The sequence below is a fragment of the Syngnathoides biaculeatus genome, chromosome 3 (assembly GCF_019802595.1).
Source record: "Syngnathoides biaculeatus isolate LvHL_M chromosome 3, ASM1980259v1, whole genome shotgun sequence".
NCBI classification, from domain to species: Eukaryota; Metazoa; Chordata; class Actinopteri; order Syngnathiformes; family Syngnathidae; genus Syngnathoides; species Syngnathoides biaculeatus.
The window spans coordinates 33028376-33048357 of record NC_084642.1 but is presented as its reverse complement, the minus strand read 5'-3'; the positions used below and the strand labels follow the sequence as shown (position 1 = coordinate 33048357).

The window sequence follows — 19982 nt, the reverse complement described above, 5'->3', positions numbered from 1 at the left end:
AAAAAAATATGTTTTGAAGATATTGTTAAATTATTTTAGTATGCTGGAACACATGGTTGATTCGTATTCAAGTAGTAATAACTCACCATCTTTCTTCTTCTGGGCGAGGATTGTAACTTCCTCACCTCTTGGGAGATCAAGCAGAAACAACACGGCCTCTTCCCTAATTATGTTTGCAAAGTCCACATTGTTCACCTATATGTACAAAAAGAAGAAGGGGTTCACAAACTTGGTACATAATCCTGCTTCATTCTAAAATATTTTCTTTTCTTTTTATGTTCATAACTGGGGCTGCATGGTGGCGCAGCTGTAAAATGTTGGCCTGACATTTCTGAGGACTGGGGTTCAATCATGGCCCTGCCTGTGTGGAGTTTGCATGTTCTCCCCGTGCCTGCGTGGGTTTTCTTCGGGTACTCCAGTTTCCTCCCACATCTCCAAAACATGGATTAATTGGACACTATAAATTGCCCCTAGCTGTGATTTTGAGTGGATAGGCTCCGGCACTCCTGCGACCCTTGTGAGGAGAAACGGCTACGAAAGTGGATGGATGGATGCATGTTCTTAACTGTACACTGCACTGACAACTGGAAAGTCATTAGAAATGTCTGCAAATTCTCTTCTAGACAGACATTTTCTCCTAGAGTATATAAAGAAAATTCTAGAGAACCTAAGAAAATGTTTAGTAAAAATGAGCAGTTATTACAAAAACAAATTTCTATCAGCTTTTTGACAATTTTACATTTGCATTAAATTAAAAACATGTCTTCAGAAGCTATCCAACAATTCCCTATGTCTAAACTACCTCCCCCTCATGTCCTGCTGCAATCCCAAACACAATAAGTGCATGTTTATTGACTCTAGTTTAAGGGGGGCGGGGGAAGTAGAATCACAAGGGCTTAATCATAGAACTTCAGACCGACACCTTTATCCTTCTCTGAAACAGAGCGACTTGATGTCCTTATCTCCCCCTGAACACCAGGAACAAAAAGCAACAATTCAAAGATGGAAAACAATGTCATGGAAGTCTTAATCAGTTTCTGGAGTACAATGCGATGAACATCTTTTAAAAAAAAAAAAAGGGATAATTACATGAGCTTCGATACGAGTATGTCTTAAAACTTCTATGACGTGAGAGAATTTTTATTTCAGTAACACAAAATCAATTTTAAATGACTATCAAGAACATCAATTATTTTTTATTTATTATTATTTTTCCATTTATTTTCAATTTTCTAATGTGCTTATCCTTATGAGGGTCAAAAGTGTGCTGGAGCCTATCCCAGCTGACTTCTGGCGAGAGGTCGGTAAACCGTGGACCAGACGTGGGACCAGGTCACAGCTTTGCAAGTCACAGATAGGTCTCAAGTCTTTACCCTCAAGTCCCGAATCAAGATGCAAGTCCGACAGTTTGAGTTTCGTGTGGTATCAATTCATTGTAACCACAAATTATTTAATATAGTTGAGAAATAATAATATTTCAATTTCTAAATTTAATTAATATCCATTTTCTTCTGCTTATCTGGGGTTCAGCTCGTGGGGACAGAATCTTTACCAAAGAATACCAGACTTCCCTTTCCCTAGCAACTCTGTCCAGAGCAAATGTCCCCATCCTGCCTGTCTGCGCGGACCACCTCGCTCCAACAAAAATCTTCAACAGACCTCTGGACCTGTGTGAATTACCAATGTGTTTCAAACGCGCCACCACATCATCATAAAAAAATAATCAATTTTAATAATTTTATGATTGCTTATGTTTGTAGAAATGTCTTGTGTGAAAAACCTATTTTACATCTTGCATGCAAAATAATTTGGAACACAGTGTATATACACTATAGCTTGTACAAACAGTGGATTGGACACTGAAATCAATCACGTCATCCAGTCAAATGCCACTCAATGAAACAAAAGAACTGTTCAAGGCAACAAGAACATCTGCTATTTGTTCGCACTGGACACAACGGGAATCATAACACTAGGCACAGCTTGGTAATGACTCACACAATGACATATAAAGCACATTGTACTCTCTTTCCAGTACTATCATGGTGTTGGAATCCAGTGTATTCATTAAAGTATGTGTAGGTTGCTACCTTTTTCTAGGATATGATTTGGAAAAGGAATTTAACTAATGGTATTTTCCAAACACATTGGATGTAGACAATAAACAACGGTCCAACTTAAAAGCTTATTAAAAAATAAATTATGGCTCTATGAGAGTACGTGCTCCTTAATTCAGAGAAACTGGAGTCATTTCTAATATGTGACAATGTAGATTGAAGATTTTTTTTCGCCCTTGAAACACTTCCGATGACTGGTTTAGTAAAGGACAGTTTAAATGTCGTTAAAGACCTTGAAAACCACAAGTATTCAGTCAGGTCTTTGCGCTAAATATTTTGATACACATGCAAGATATTGCTCTCCTGTCTGAAAACATATAAAAGAGTAAAATCAACTTAGACCTAAGATTATTTTTTTCCCCAGAGAAAATGTTAGGGAATATAACACTAACATGCATGCGTGGAAGTGCATGTAAAGAAATAGTTGAGTTGCTTAGTACCCTGAGAATCTGGTCCCCTTCTTCCAGTCCTTCTTTGGCTGCAGGACTGTCCTCCAAAACTCCCGCAACAAAAATTCCAACGTCGTTTCCTCCAGCTAGCCGAAGTCCAACACTTTCTCCCTTTTTGAATTTTACCAGCTTCATACTTGGCCTACAAAAGAAAATTGGTAGTCAATGGGTACTTGGTAAAATATTACATGCATTTGAAAAGAGAATTCACAGGGTTGATTTTGAGCAAGACCTACAAAGGTGAACAAAATTGTCGGCACCCATCCAAAAGAAATAAAAATCTCGAAGTGGAAACTGAAATAACTTGTAACAATGAAAGTATGTAATAATGCAATCCATTGAAAAGAAGGGCTAAAAATGAAGTATTACCATATGTTCTGCACTATAAGGCGCACCTTTAATTTTTCAAAAGCAGACAATGCACATTATAATCGGGTGCACCTTATATATGGATCAATATTGAGCCTTTAGTGCAACTCCATCTAATGAATGCAGAACGTAACCCCAGCCTCTACTGTAGCGTCTATTCTATGCGCCTTATATGTGGAAAAAAAAGTCTTAAAATAGGCCCTTCATTGAAGGTGCACCTTATAATGCGGTGCCCCTTATAGTACAAATACGGTACTTTGTTTTCATAAAGATGAGTGACTTAACCCAGGCTTGACAGAGCTTTGTGTGAACAGAGAGGATACCTGAGGATACCGTCATCATGAGCGGCGCTGGGCACAGGTGCATCAGAGGGGCTGACTGGCAGGTCCACATCAGGCTGGCCAGGCTGTGCATACACAGGCTTTGGTTCTGCCAAAATTCAAACATCAGCAGGTCAAATTATAAACCACAGGGGGAAATATCTGCAATACCAAAACCTGACAGTGTGGTATGAATCAAAATGTATTTAATTTATTGCTCTTGTTAACATTTAACTAACTTAGTTTGTCAAAACAAAGTAAGTTGTAAATAACTGGAATTTAATCTTCTGAAAAAACTAAAGTAAGGACTGAAGTCCACTTCACTAAATCTAAACAGACCAAGAGCATAGTGGTCAATGTATTGAACACTAATTTCAGAATCATAATTGCTGCCAAGGTTTAAAGTCCCTTTTATCATTTGCTGACACATTACATGTTTTTCTCATCTCCATTCCCCATTGACAACAAAGGCTTGACAATAAAAGAAAAACTGTACCAGGCAGTGGAGGTAACTGTTTGTCATCTCTGGAGCTGGTTTGGTCACTAGACTGAGACAAGACACCATCATCAGAGCTTTTGACTGGCGTGGACATAGGCCCTGGTTTAGATCGCTCCTCATCTCGACTTCGATGACTGCAACAAGTGTCAGAAATATACTGAAATTCCAGTCCCAGAATGCTTCCTTTTGCTTCTTAAAAGGCTGAATAATTTTTTGTGTCCATAACGACATTTAGAAAGGTCAAACACATACAATTCAATTGCAAAAACAGAATCAAGAAAAAAATAATGGAAAAATGTATAGAAATAATGAGGGGTCCTTGGATTGGAGTTTTATACTGCAGATTCTGATAACAAACGTCAATGATTCAGATGTGATAATCACTGCCAATACCGTTCACATAGATTACCTGTAAATTTTTCAATGTATCTATTGTGAATGGTATAGACCATATGATCTGACATGTTTGGGTTGTGTGCTGCGCAGTTGCGCAATGTGAACGGGTACTGTACACTTGGGCTGGGTGATTATAGGAAAAATTAATGAGGCATCTTGTTTGCTGTGCCTCCCACATCTGAGACACACACAAATGAGCAGGGACACATATAGCATTTTGAACCTGCGTCCACAGAAGAACAGCATTGGTAAGTAACATATGCATATGCCGAAGGGCTTCAAGCAAATCATTATCCACTGAAAGTATAAGCCCTGTTTTGGTGCTAGCCACTAGCCAGAGCAGAGACAGACCGGGGCGAGTCATCGTTCGAGAAAAACAATGGAGCCTTTTTTCTGACTCAATAAATTATCATTGTTGTGTTAATATTCAGAATGCCACTCACAAAAACAGTCAGCCGTTGACAGAACAGCAAGGCTTCTGTAGATGAACATAAGTGAGACACTTTAGAGAAAGTAAAAAAATTATTCATGGCTTAAAGTCCTCCAGTGTAGTGCTGGAAATCTGGTGTTTGATTTTTTTTTTCTTGACAAGACTGGCTCATGTATATATATGTTCAATTTTTTTCATTTTTATTTTTTTAAACACTGTTCCCATTCACCACTTCCCCATTCTCAGTTACTTTTACTTTTTGCAGTGAAATTTGGGGTGACAACCACAAGATGTTCAGTAAAGCGACTTCATTCACAACAAACAGAGCTTCCAAAATTAGCAGCAAAAGTGACTATTACTTAAAACGCAGAAGCAAATGCACAAATAAATACCCAATCGGCTCCTTTGAAACTGGTACCTGATTGGCCGACTGTTGTATCCCCATTCATCCAACACTGAGTAATGTAGAGTTCATCCAAATATTATGGTGTCCATGGAATTCCCTGGACATTTAGCTGATGCCGTTGTGCTGGCCAATGTCATGGTGACTTAAAATTGATCGCCACGGTGGGGACAAAAATGATGTGTGGGCTATGTCTGAATTAATGCTACATAATATAAGGATATACCTAAAAAGTAATTGATTTAGTAAAATTAAGATGCCTTCTAAAAAATTTATTAAATTAATTAATTAATTCATAAAAATTTTTTTTTAAGTTTGAACTCTGACCGTTTGTGTGTGTGTGTGTGTGTGTGTGTGGTGTGTGTGTGTGTGTGTGTGTGTGTGTGTGTGTGTGCGTATGTGCATGTATTAGAAGAGAGGTGGGTAGTGCTGAGGGCTGTTGGGAAGAGTGACGCAAGAAGGCCAAAAGAGAATGGGTGTGCTACATAAAACAATAGTTGAATTCCAATCCCATCACATGACTGCCTGCTGGAACAGCACTTGAACTGTACTCAAGAATGGGGGAAAAAAAAATTGAAAACCTAGACTAAAACACAAGCTCCAACCAACTAAACCACTTGTTACTCCTTGTGATCTTGACAGTTACTGTCTTATTATAAAGATTTAATGTATTATGTGCCTATTTCATGCTCAAGAACGCCATTTAAAACTTCCTCTGACCACAACTATTTTTACAATGATGTGTGCATGTTTGTTTTACATCAGCATCAAGATCAAGTACCGTTCCAACTCTAGGAGCTAATTGTGGAGCTGTTCTTCATTGATAAAGAATTACAAATCATAACACTATTACAATACCAATTCCATTTGGACAGTATGTGTACAAATATTTGCACTGTGTGTGCAACATTTAAACGATGTGAAAACATTGCAAAAGATTGACAGTTTGTCCTCTGAATTGCTTATTACCAATTACTTCACATTTTTCATTAAAACTTACAATTCAACACATTTTTTGCAAGAAGAATTAGTTTCTTGTCCAATCAAAAGACAAAATTCTTAACTAAATTTATTGTTAATAAAATTAAAAACGCTTAAAAGACACATAAAATAATTACTCACATGTATGTCTGGGTAAGATGCACCATGATACTTATGATCTTGAATGAAAGTACCTGAGAGTACCTATTCCCTAGACCAAAAACAGACAGTGCCTCATAGAAACTAAACTTTACGAAGTGAATTTCAAATGATTTGGTCCAACCAAAATCACTGAACAGTGTCTTGTCCAATGGAAAAGAATGCATCTAAGCTGAGCAGCCAATCAGGTTAAACAAACCATCTCTCCTCAGGCAAAGCACTGTGGGAAGTATGTCAAATTCCTTTCATCCTTCTGAAATGGAGAGATAATAAAATTCCGTTACGTCATGGTCGAGTGGCAGGCATACTGTTAATTCCCCTTCTTCCACTTTGGCCATCAGCACACCATGGAAACAAACAAACGATGAATGTGATGGCATCATTCAAAGTAAAACTTTAGTTTCTAGTTCTGAATTCCCTGGTTTTAATACAAGTCGTAAGGAAAAAAATAAAGGTTTAAAAAAATATATGGATAATGAATAGTTAATTACCTAAAAGAAAAATGAGTCAACTACAGTAAGTTCAGTAAGAAGAATCACGTGGAAACAGCTGCACTCGAGCTCAAGGCATGACACTTGAATATAAAATTTGACTCTCCCCAATAAAAATCTGATTATTTTTACATTTTCCTTTTCCTTTACTGTCTAGGATTTCTAATCCCCCACAAACCTTTGACTTGGTGGTTTTCAGGAGTGTGGCTACATTTTGCTAAGTGTCAAGATCGGTGGGGTTATTTTTGAGGAGCTGAGCTTGGCAACTCAACTCTGAATGCTTCAGCATACCAAGAGATTTTGGGCAATTCTGGACAATTCTATAACCAACAAGCATCTCTTTTTTTTCCCAACCAAGATAGTGAAAGTCTCCTTTACAAAATTAACAAGCTTGTTTTACTCCCCACTCTTTTTTCGGCAACTACCTCAACATCTGCAAGAGCTGTGCTAACAACATGTTTAATATGTTGTTTTTACAGCCATCCATTTTCTGAGCCGCTTATCCTCACTAGGGTCACAGGACTGCTGGAGTCTAAGATATTTTCGAGCAGGAGGCAGTGTACAATCTGAACTGGTTCCATGCGAATTGCAGGACACACAAACAACCATTTCCACTCACATTCACACCTACCGGCAAATTAGAGTCTTCAATTAACCTAGCATGCATGGTTTTGTGATGTGGGAGGAAACCGGAGCACCTGGAGAAAACCCACACAGGCACAGGGAGAAGATGCAAACCCCACACAGGCGGGGCTGGGATTTGAACCCCGGACCTCAGAACTGTGAGGCAGACGTTTTAACCAGTCATCTACTCTGTTGCCATCTGTTGTTTTTCAAGGTAAAATTTAAATGCTCCATCAAGGTAATGATTTGGGACCAGTTTTTTGTTTTTTTTTAACCACTGGTTAAATAGCCCAACGTTATCTTCTTGTTCAAAATGTGGTTAAATTTAACAGAGTGTTAACTTGACCTTAAAGTTAACACACTGAAGTGTGCCACTAACATTTGAAATAGACTTCACGCTGATTTGATCAGTGACATCGGTATCGGCCGATCATGAGCATTTAATGGTAATCAGTTGATCGGCTTTATTGTCATAATTCACAGATCTGATCATTGACATTCATTGATCGCCTTCGCAACATACATTTACTCTGTGGCGCCATTTTTCCCAGTATATTTGAATACAAATGTGTTTATTTTTAGCCCGGCCAATGACAAAAAAAAAAAAAAAAACATGTTGGCAGCATGGGGGAGACAAGATGGCTGAGAGAGACAACACAAGGCAAATGTCCTCTGATGTTTGCACCACGTCAGCCTACTGCAATAAAATCTTGTAAAGAGTCCTCGGTCTATGACAGAGATCTGTTCCTGCAGTAGCGACTTAACTCAAATTTCGACTTAAGTCGGATATCATCGTTAAAGTCAAAAGTTACGATGACCGCTAGGATTGGCTTCAGCATTCCCGCGAATGGGTGGGTATGGGTACTTTGTATAAAAAAACTAATACACATTGAAGTAAAATATATAAGATGCTTCACATACTATTAGGGAAGGGAGACTGGTGGTGAAGAATGAAGGGAGGCTGCGCTCAGCTATTGCTAATTAAGCAAGTGGAGGGAACCCTTGCTAGCAGTAAATTCCTCCTCAGCATCCTCTACTTTCTGCTCTTTCAAAGTTAGGAAAATACACCATGCCTTTTCCTGTAATGAACATGAGGCTGATATTAAGCCTATGTTGATTCAGGTCCTCGATCCATAACATAAGTAATCTTTCCATCTTGGCAACGATTGAAGAACTTTGCTTTGTTTTTTCTTTTTCCCTTCACAAAAAACTTGCTTCGTGATCCCTCATTGGGGTGAAACCCTTCACGTGCGCTAAATTACGGGCTTGGTCCTTCATAATAATCGCGACGGCCATCTGACTGAAGCCCAAGTCTTTATGTCCGTCATGTCCGTCGGTGTTAATCCTTTCTCCGTTTTCTTCTTCTATGATGTTAAGCTTCGTTTCCACATCATTGCTTTTCGTTCGGCTGGACCAGTATATCTTAAAAAAAAAAAAATCTTCTTTTGGGCCATAATGTGTAAAAAGGTGGGAGAAAAGGACAAATGTACTCCCACCGCACAAACACAGATAAGCAATATGCATGAGCAAAGCAGACACACTATGGTGCTGAGACCATTATGGCTGACAAGACAGCGGCATTGTAAAGTCGATACGTTTTAGTTCATCGCTCCCACACCGCTCGCAACTTCACTTTGTTTACTTTGTTCACAGCGATGTCCAGCGAATGAAGTTGCTTCGTCAAGGCTCCCAGTATAATAGCAAGCTCCGAGTTCATTACCTGCGCATGTTTATTCACGGCGGTTGTTTGTTTTTTGTAAGCATAACGCTTTATTGGTGCCATTTTTGGAGGTCCTTAGCCAAATCTATGCTGTTTAGCACAAAACACATACCGGCATTATGTACGTTCTGGGGGGCGTGCCTTAAGCGTCCTCTCCTACACCCACACTTTCCCCTCTGACGTCCACATGCTGTCCTCTCACAGGTCCGCTTTTCCTTTGTATAAGTAGTGTGTCAGCAGGAAATGCTTCCAGTCGGTTACAAATTTTGGATGACAGATCATGTTTAAGGTGCTCCGCATTATAAGGCGCCCTGTCCGTTTTGGAGAAAATTCAAGACATTTAAGTGCACCCTATAGTCGTGAAAATACGGTATGTGTTTGGTTGTTTTAGTGTTGTTTAAAAGGTTTACAGCTCAGGTAAAGAAAACATAGTAAACTGGTAAACATGAAGAGGGATCAATACATTTCTTCTCACGAAATTATAGTCTGGGGAAGCATATGAAAACGCATTAACGACTCCAGACGGACTTTGGTGGTTTATGCATGCTATGTCTCCATCTACTGATTTATGTGTTAGTGGTGCACAGATAGCACACAACCTATGGGTGTGATTATGATCTATGCATTTGCAGCAATGGGAGTCGGGAAACAGGACTATACATGTGTGTGACAGGTGTTTCACATGTTTAAATCAGTAGTTTCCAAATGATTACTCCCATACCTGCCATTAGTGATCTGCCGAGGTGAGAGCCGGAGATGGTCAGATGGCTCATTCTTGTCAGGTGAGCGTGATCGACCCCGGCCACGGGAGCGATTGGAATGGTCTGATGTGAGTGAATGTATTTCTGAAATGTCTGTGAAAGTCAAATGAAATTTCTATTGAATTTAAGTATTTGGTAAATCCAACAGGAAAATACACAGTGAAAGAAAGAAATGAGTGATCTGAAATTACATATTAATTTCGGTGTATGGATGTTTTGAGTTGAAGGCAGACGTTTACAGACACTGTGCCAAAACCTTTAATTTTTTGTGTCACTGTCTGGAGTCAAATCAGACTCAACCTCTTCTGTTTCAGGTCAGTCCGGATAATCACAAATACTTAATTTTGTTGAATGCCACAATAATGACAGGGAGACTTTAAGAAATTCATATTTTCTTTGAGGTCAAAATGATGCATGCACAAGAAAAAAAATTGTCTTTAAAAAACATTGGAAAACCCAGATGATGAGGTCATAGCTTTGGAAGCTCCTGAGAGGTTAACTGACCACATATGAGTTAATTGACGGCACACCTGGGGAAGTATATTAGAATTCTGCAGCTCCAGAAGTCTTGACTCTTCTTTCGGTGCAATTTCCTGATGGATAAAGGTGTGACATTCATCTGTTCAAACAATTTGATGCAAGTGTAAACATCATGGGAATGTCGAGCCATCTCACTGCTTGAGAAGGAGATGAGCTGTGTGTCCGATATGAACATGTTTTGGTCAGAAATGTGCGAATCAACACCAGAACAAAAGCTAAAGACCTTGTGAAGCTGCTGGATTAAGCTGGTAAGAAAGTGTCTCTATCCACAGTGAAACGAGTTCTGCATCGATATGGGTTGAAAGGTCACTCACGGAAAAGGAAGCAATTACTCCTAAAGAAATGTAAAAAAGCCATCTTACTGTTTGGAAAAGACACTAACACAAAGATCTTGACATCTGGAGACTATGATCTGATGAAGTTGAAGTGGAGCTGTTTGGCCATAATGATCGTGACATCTGGCGGAAAAAGGGGCAAGCTTGTAGACCTGAGAACACCATAACAACTGCGAAGCATTGAGGTGGCATCATCATGTTGTGGGTCTGTTTTGCTGCAGCAGGAACTGGAGCTCTTCATGAAATAGATGGCATCATGATAAAAGAACATTAAATGCAAGTATTAATGCAAAATCTCAAGACATCAGCTATGAAGCGAAAACCTGGGCAAAAATGGGTTTTCCAAATGGACAATGACCCTAAGCATACTGCCAAAATGAGAGGTTTGAGGGTAAAGTCAGTGTCTTTGTGTGGCCGTGACAAAGCACTGATCACAAGTCCATCAAAAATTTGTGGGCAGATGTGAAAAGGTGTGTGCGGACAAGGCAACAGACAAAACTGATCGAGTTACACTAGTTCTGTCAAGAGAATAGACCAAGATTCCAGCAGAACACTGTCAGAAGCTTGTGGAGGGTTACAAAATCCAAGCCATGCAGTTCAAATGCTACTTAATGCTAAAGAAAGAAATATTTTGACCTCAAAGAAGGAAATATAAAATTTCCACACACTTATAGGTGTGTGTGTGTGTATAAATATAAAGTAGTAAGAACTGAACCACACATTTGTGTATTAAAAATAAACATTAAAACCTAGATGAACTAATATTACAATCTTCAACCGGTTTATCTCACCATCTCTATCGGAGTTATTGGCTGATGGAATACTGTCATCTAAATCAGGAATGTTTAGGAGCGTGGCTCGGTCATCTCTCTGAACAACCATTTTCAGCTTGCCCTTTGATCGTTCAATCAGTTTCTTGGCATCGATCAAAGAAAGGTTCTCAGTAACTGTGCCGTTGATCTGTGGAGGGAAACGGATAGAGGATCATTAAGAAATAGCAAAATCAAGTGCCGCATGAACACTGCATGACCAAAGAATCATTAGAATAAACAAAGATTATAGTATCATTAGAATAAAAGGAATGGGAATTGTTTACTCTGACCTGATAGCTTGCATAAATAATGATATCAAAACACACATATGCACACACATATATACATTAATAATACGGAAATCCCAATGTATGATTTTTTTAAAATTCATTTGTATGTTACTGCTGCAGGTGGCAGGGTGGTGCAGCTGTAGAGCATTGGCCTCACAGTTCTGAGGACAGTGGTTCAATCACAGCCCTACCTGTGTGGAGATTGCATGTTCTCACCATGGGTGCATGGGTTTTCTCCGGGGACTACAGTTTCCTCTCACATCCCAAAAACATACGTTAACACTCTAAATTGCCCCTATGTGAGATTGTGAGTGCGACTGTTGTCTGTCTCCATGTGTCATGCGATTGGCTGGCAACCTGTTCAGGGTGTAGCCTGCCTCCTGCCCAATGACAGCTGGGATTGGCTCCAGCAATCCCGAAACTCTCGTGAGGATAAGCGGCTCAAAAGTGGCTGGATAGATGTTACTGCTACAAGTTTAAGTCTTTGACACACAAGCTCATGCAATCACTGTCTCGTCTCTCACCTTCAAAACAACATCTCCCTCCTGGATATTCCCATCCCTGGCAGCAAGACTCTCAGGCGAGATGTCCTTCACAAAGATGTGGCTAGCTAACCGCAGTCCATATTCTGCTTTCAGTGTTGAAATATAAAAAAAACAAAAACGTTAGAGTGATTGTTATGTGACTCTACACCACTTTTCACAATTAGTCCTTCTGATAGAAGTGCAAATACACACCAAGTCTGACTTATATCAAGGGCTGTCGCTATTGAATATATTTAAAATTGATTTAGGATTCAATTATTTCATTGATCAATCTATAGGTTAGTTTGCATTAAAGTTTATTGCACAGTAATTTTTTTCCTGATTGTTTATTTACTGATAATTGCTGTTTATTTAGCAGCTAATGATTAAACAAAATCAAATTAATATAATAATAATAATAATAATAAATACATAAAATAAATGAAAATAAACAATAAATCTACAGTAAGGCAGCACGGTGGGGCAACTGGTCAGATCGTTGGCATCACAGTTCTGAGGACTAGGTATAAATCCTTGCCCCGCCTGTGTGGAGCTTACATGTTCTCCCCTGTGGCTGCGTGAGTTTTCACCGGGCACTAAGGTTTTCTCCCACATACCAAAAACATGTACAAATTGGAGACTCTAAATTGTCCTTCGGTTTGATTGTGAGTGTGACTGTCGTTTGTCTCGATGTGCCCTGCGATTAGCTGGAGACCAGTTGAGAGTGTACCCCGCCTCCTGCCCAGAGATAGCTGGGATAGGCTCCAGCACTCCCGCAACCCTCATGAGGATAAGGGGCTCAGAAAATGGATGGATATATGGATGGAATTACAGTAAGCAATAACAAACAAAAATGAGTGATGTTATACTCGTCAAACTTTTTCAGAGAAAGCTACTTTTTGGGTACTAATTAATGTGAGGGGCTACTAGTTTGAGATACACATCTGAGGTTGCTTCTGGTTCAACTACATGTCAATCACAGGTTATTCATACTACATCTGCAAATAATGATTATTTATGAAATAATTAAACTTATTTTTTCCTAAAATTGATTCAGTTCCTAGTTTGGTCCCTAACATGTCAGAAAACAGAAAAAATGCTGATCATTGTTTTTCCAAAATAAGAAGATATTTGCAAATCTTATTTTAATCAGACAAAAGGACTTTCATGAAGGCCAACAGAAATCAGGGACTGCTTACTGTTGAAAGTCTGAAATCAGAGGATTTGTACAATAACTTTAACAATGACTAAACAATTAGATGGTTATAAAAATAATTTGATAATTGACTGTTCTTCTTCTGTCACAATAATAGAAAACTATTCTGCTTTGAAACTAGTAAAATGTAATGTTTGTCTTTTGCCCTGTCGTATAAAGTCGTTTGTTTTGCTCACCTTCATTTTTCCGTGACTTGACAAGTGTGACCTTGGAAGGCCTGCTGGGAGCCGAAGAGGCTTGTGAACGTCGATCAGAACGTGGTGAGATGCTCCTCTCCCGCGAGGCACTTTGATCCCGTCTTCCACTGCTGCTACGTTCACGATCATGTCGCCTACTGGTGCTCGTGCCTCCACTTGCCCCTGCATAGGCACTTTGGCCACCACGACCACTCTGATGCTCATAACCATCTTCTTCATTACTGTCATCTTCCTCGTGCTCTGACATTGTTTCCCTGTCCCCTGGCCGAGAAACAGGGATCTGTACTTTTCTTTTCCTCCGAATAGTCTGAGAATTAAAAGATAGGAGTCATAAAGCACACATTTTCACACTGAGATCCCAGTAAATGGGTACATCAGTGGTGTGATCGTAAAGCCAGGATTTATTCACCTGTCCTTTTCAGAAAGAACTTGAAAGTGGAACATTGCAGTGTTCAAAGTACACATTCACACAGGCCCTGTGCGCAATAGCATAGCCAAAACAGATGGTGATGAATAAATAAGTTAATTAAAGGGAAATTCCGGTGGTTTGGATTAACAATGTATCCAATCGGTCATGTAGTATGTACTGCATCCTGAAAATGTAATGTCATGATGTTTAATGGTGTTTTGGGAAAATTTGTATTGACAATTCAGGGGCGCCAGCATTTTGGCGAGTCACATGACCTATGTGCGTGGATGTGATGTATTACGTGCCGCACCAAAGGCTCGATGAACATGGGACACAATTATGGGCAGCACTGATTTCTCCGCTCGCTCGCGTCCCCGCCGCCGGAGCTCCTGAGCATCAGTCCTGTCCGAAGAACCATCCGAAAATTCTAAATTATATACAGCCATAGGTTAAAATTTGTATGGAAGTATTCTTCCGTCTTCCTGATCAACCGATACTGCTATTTCTTCATCAGATGAGGATAAATCCGAGAAATCAGTCATCACGCGGCACCGAGGTGGCTCATCGTGGGACCAATCTGGGGTGGCTTATCGCGGCGCCGAGCCAGGCGCATTACGGCGTTGTTGTCGCTCGCGGATGAGTGCGCCGTCGTCGATGGCGTTGTTTATCGCTAGCCGCTGTCGCCACCATCGTCGGCAGCGTTGTTCATCACCGCCGCCTTCGAAGGGATCCGCATATCATCTAAATATGGCTCAAAACGATAGGGTATTATTACTTCACTTCACTCGATTTTGAGATTTTCTCTTCTTCAAAAAGAGCTACAATGTCAGGAGGGGCGTCGGAAAAATCCAAAAATCTCTTGTTCCTCTTCCATAACAGGTACCACTTTGTGTTTTCAATGGCGAATATCCCAATGTGAGATCTGCTGATGACATTGCAGGAAAATGACTCCCACTTTGATGTCGAGTGAGACTTCCGCAACTTTGCCCTTGGATGACACGCTCGCTGCTCATATTAATTTTTTCATATAAACATTGAAGTGAATAATGTTAAATATATTTTTCATTACAATATCTATTTTAGAATGTTTATAGGAATGTCACTTGGGCTTTAAATGGCTGCTTCTGGAATGGGCTCACTAGTCTTTATTAATGATGTAACTTGTTTTTTTTTTGGGGGGGTGTCCTGTCCTGATGTTAGGTCAAGCAGAAAGGAGGATCTGTATCCCTTTTATGCTGGAACAGTTTTACCGTCTCAGCGGACTTTTTAAGCTGCTGCTGTGGTTTCTTAGTATTTTAATGGATATTTATTCTTATATGATTCTCTGTCATTTAATATATTATTATTATATTTATTATTCACACAACCCAGAGAGGAGAAGTCAAAAGTTTACTTTTACATTTACAATAGAGTCTCATTATTGATGGCACTATACCCAGACACCGGAGTCAAAGATTCAGATTCAGCATGTTGAAGAAGGGTTACAAGCTATGTAATTATGTCCCAGTAATTGATTTTTTCCCCATTCTGTTCATGATGGTAGCAGCAGAATAAACTCTGAAGTCTATAAAACCATTCTGTCTGGCAACTTACAGAAAAATACATACACACTAATAGAGAGAAGCTTCATCATGCAACAAGACAATGACCCAACACACACCGCGAAAACAACAAAGAACTTCATTAAGGGGAAAATTGGGAAAGTCTTAGACTGACGAAGTCAATTGTCTGATCTTAACCCAATAGAGCATGTATTTTAGCTACTGAGGAGGAGACTGGAGCAGAAACCCTCAAAACAGACAAAAACTGACAGAGGCTGCAGTTGAGGTCTGGAAAAGCATTTCAAATGAATAATGCAACAGTCTGGTGAAGTCAATGGGTCGCCGTTTTTGAAAGTCAGGGTTTTGCCACTATATATTAAATGCTATTCATTCAGTTAATTTAATGATGTATCCAATGACTTTTGCTCACTTGAAAAGTGAGTGGCTTCAACCAAAAGATTGTCCTGAGTTGTTTAACAGATCTGGATGCTAATAACATGAAATAAAAGCTGGAATTCTGAACTGTTGTCTCAAATTCATCTTTGGATCTGAAACTTAAATGTCTTTGGTATAGAACAAAAAAACAAAGAATTGACCTTGCCATTCCAATAATTTTGGAAGGGACTGTAAATAAATGTGTCAAGATCAATGAGAACTGGTTTCAATAGAAAGAGGTGAGGGCCTGAGTAAATTTCATTCTTCCTTACACACTGGTGCATTACAAATGAGACTACCTAAGATGATGGTCAATTTGTCAGCTGAATAACATGCAATGCAACTAAATAAGGCAAAACTGGACAATCACGAACGAACAATTTAAAGTCAGCAACTGACCATAGGAAATACCTGTGGCATTCTTCACAGAAAAGAAAGAGTTAAAATGTCACTTTAAATAGTGCATTGAATCATAAACAATAGGCAAGCAGATTACATTGGACCAGAAGCTATATTTCTCATTCGGCAGTGAATACAAAGACAAGAAAATGTTTTTTTTTAAACATGGTGTTACTAACCAGTAACGCAACAGCAGTGACTGTAACACCAGTGACAAATCTACAGACAAGATGGGTTGGTGAAAATTGTGGATATTGCAGGCAAACCAACATTTATTAACTTATGAATAAATATATAAGCTAATTATACAGTTAGAGCAAAAATTTTAGATCAATTTCCATTTCCCTTACTATAAATTCCGTAACACCAATGTCGCATCTTAAATCCTCATATGAAATGATTGATAATTTCCTTTTTAAAGTACTATACTTCATAACTATAACACTTTTCTGTATTATGATTATTAAAAGAAGAAAAGTAGGTTAAACTTTAAATATTTCACTAAAACGTTACTCTTTACCCAAGTGATATGACAAATTCATGGCAGCGAGCATGCTATTTAAGGTAGATTTTTAAAAATGTGTATAAAAACTAGATTATTTGTTTTTGGATAGCTAGACACTTACATTACGACAAAACAATTATATTTTCTGTTATTGTCCGACACATTTGTGTATTTTTCCTTCTGTAAAATGTACTGATAAGAAAACCACCATTTTCATAGAATGACCCAAACATTTGTCCCTTTGCAATGCGTATTAGAACCTCGCAGAGTATGTAATACCACAGGGGTCATCAACCTTTTTGAGGGTGAGGGCTACTTTGTGAGAACTGATTGTACGAAGGGCTACATGACTTGTTTGCAGCAAACTTCAGTCATAGTTCATTATACATACATAAAATATTTTTGTTTACATTTTTTGTATGATGTGACATATTTTACAGGTTTTTTAAAAATTTAAATAATAAGCAAGTCAGATTCAAAATTTAAAGCTGTGGTATTTTTAGAGCATGCATCGCGGGCGCCTTAAATTGTCCTCGCGGGCTACCATGTGCGCCCACGGGCACCGCGTTGGTGACCCCTGCAATACCATGTACTTACAATTAAAAGTGAAATTGCAGAAAGCAGTTACAGATCGCTGGCAACTACAGGTCCAGTAACTAGTTGCATAACCATACACACTCTGTGATGCAAATTAGGTATGAAAAAAGGACCATAAAGAATAAAATTTAGTTAACCCATTTCAAACTTACTATCTTTGCATTTTTGCCACTCTTGCGCAGTTGTTGCACAGCATATGCATGCTCCACGTTGTCCATAGATACTGCATTCACCATTACCACACGATCATTTTCTCTGAAATGTTAAAACATAATTAACAGAGAGGAAGACATGGATGGAAACTGAGGGAAACTTACTGCAGCAATCCTTCTGCTGGACCTCCTTTTAAAACATCAGATATGACAATGGACGTCTCCCCACTTTGAAAATGTGGGTTGTCTCGCCCACCTGAGATGGCAATACCAAACCCAAATCCAGCAGCCTGCACATGCGAGGATAAATTCACAACGTATTAATATGGAATAATATTGTCTTTACAATGTCCAAATAAATGAAGTAAGGATGGGGGTTGTGACAAATAATTAATAAGATGACTGCCCGGAGAAACGACTTAGGTGCAGCAACCCATGTTTCACATGTACATTTATTGACAGACTCAGCGTTGGACCACTGTTATACTTCGTCAGAAATGACAAGAGGAGGGTCTATAAGTGATTTTTAAGACACTGTTACAGTCACGGTGAACTCATAGGTGCGTATGCATCGCACTCACAAATCTGCACAGTTGAGCATGAAAAATCACACGCATCAAATTTGTTACAAGGATATTGATAGACGTTGCTTATTTTGGTTGTCTTGACCAATGTTCCCTCTAAGCTGTGGCACTACGCACTTGCCGCACACTCTCAGGACACATGGAAACCGATCCAGTGCCGTGAACCAAAGCCTAACAACAAGCTGCTGCTCAGCCTACTTCTACTTCCTAGTTTACCTGACACCGCCACTTTCCACTCTTAAAGGGGTACACTCATAATTACAAACAGAACACACACTCGCAACTTTATATCTGCGGGTATGACTAGTGGACCACACCCGTAACTTTATATCTGCGGTAGATTTTTCAAATGTGACTGCTGTTCCATGTGTAATATACATGTACATGATGTATGAATGAGCTGAATGGTCATCAGTGTTTTAGACTTAAAAAGGTAATAGCTAGAGTGCTAATGCTACTTGCTAACCCTTTACTTGGGATTTAGTTGTCACAAATTCAAATTTATACCGCATGCATTATAAACAGCTGGAGTTTCATCATAGATGTCAGTCTTTCATAAAGGAGAATAGAATGTATGTTAGTAGTTAAAGGGAATGGAAGGACCTCAATGCACCTTTTTGGTAATGTTATACAGTTTTCATGCTGAATAAGAATCTTAAATCCTTTATGAAGGAAACATTTTTTTTCGATTATCTGCAACAAATGCACATTGCCGGATTTGCCGGAAAAAGACGGAAACAAAGTACGTTGGTACGCGACAACTACTTTGCATGTAAAATGCTTATAATTGCACCAAAACACACAGAAGCCGATAATGTCGTCTAAGTTGGTATATTTTTACAAATAAGTAATAATATAATAATATAATGCTGCTTTCTTTCGGTTTGTCCCGTTACGGGTCGCCACAGTGTGTCATCTTAGTTGAACGCTCATATTTGTTTGGCACAGTTTTAATAATAATAATAAAATAAATAATTTTTACGGATTGGTTTTAACTTACAATCACTGAGGAATTCTTGAAACGAATGGGTTTTTCTTCAGCGTGAATACAAAAGACTCACAACTTATCGTCGTTCCAAAACAGCCCATCCCAGAGTTTGTGATGTCACAGGTCCACCCACAAAATGAGTCGTTTTGCAGTTAAGAGAAACTAGGTCAAAGTTCGCGGACTTTAATTCATAAACACTTATATTTTTTGGTAAAAACATCGAACAGGATATGCATTTTATTGAACAGTTGAACATATATTTTCATCTAAATAAGATAATTTGCGTTAGAAATTAGACATCCCATACACTTTAAAAAACAAAAAATATTTTTAAAAATTGCGCAGGCGTGATTATTCAATTATTCCATCAGTAATCAATAGGAGAATTGATTCTAAAAAGATTGAATGGCGACAGCCTTAAAAAGAATTGTTAAAACTAGCAATTAATTTCTCAGATTTGTCATATTGCAACTACTGTAAAGCAAAATGTTTGTGAACTTTTTTTTTTCCCATAAAGCCCAACAGAAGCAGGCCATGTGATGTAAACTTGCATGCATAAAATTAGCAGTGAGCCAAAGGGCTAGGGGCCAACAACGGGCTGCTCTTTCAGCCTCACTAAAGATGCTACTAACTAGATTACAACAACCAGTCCAGTCTCGGCAGGTACTTATGCATAACTGCATCGAGTAAAAATATTTGATAAACATATTTTTTCAAAATGGAAATGATTAATATTTCA

General features: G+C 38.8%; 1 protein-coding gene across 15 annotated transcripts in view; it reads right to left on the bottom strand.

Annotated features, from left to right (window-relative positions):
- The window catches only part of tjp1a (tight junction protein 1a), a 161773-nt gene that overhangs the window by 35835 nt on the left and 105956 nt on the right, over positions 1–19982 (bottom strand). For 8 of the 15 annotated variants that reach the window (XM_061815470.1, XM_061815474.1, XM_061815475.1 and 5 more), the window contains 10 exons: positions 17837–17961; positions 17672–17774; positions 13613–13940; positions 12221–12327; positions 11386–11554; positions 9680–9812; positions 3752–3888; positions 3259–3364; positions 2558–2708; positions 87–195 (listed from right to left, as the gene is read on the bottom strand). In XM_061815470.1, the coding sequence (XP_061671454.1) occupies positions 87–195; positions 2558–2708; positions 3259–3364; positions 3752–3888; positions 9680–9812; positions 11386–11554; positions 12221–12327; positions 13613–13940; positions 17672–17774; positions 17837–17961 (1468 nt within the window). The remainder of the gene's footprint in view (positions 1–86; positions 196–2557; positions 2709–3258; positions 3365–3751; positions 3889–9679; positions 9813–11385; positions 11555–12220; positions 12328–13612; positions 13941–17671; positions 17775–17836; positions 17962–19982) is intronic. The other 7 variants (XM_061815471.1, XM_061815473.1, XM_061815485.1 and 4 more) reach the window with 1 other exon arrangement.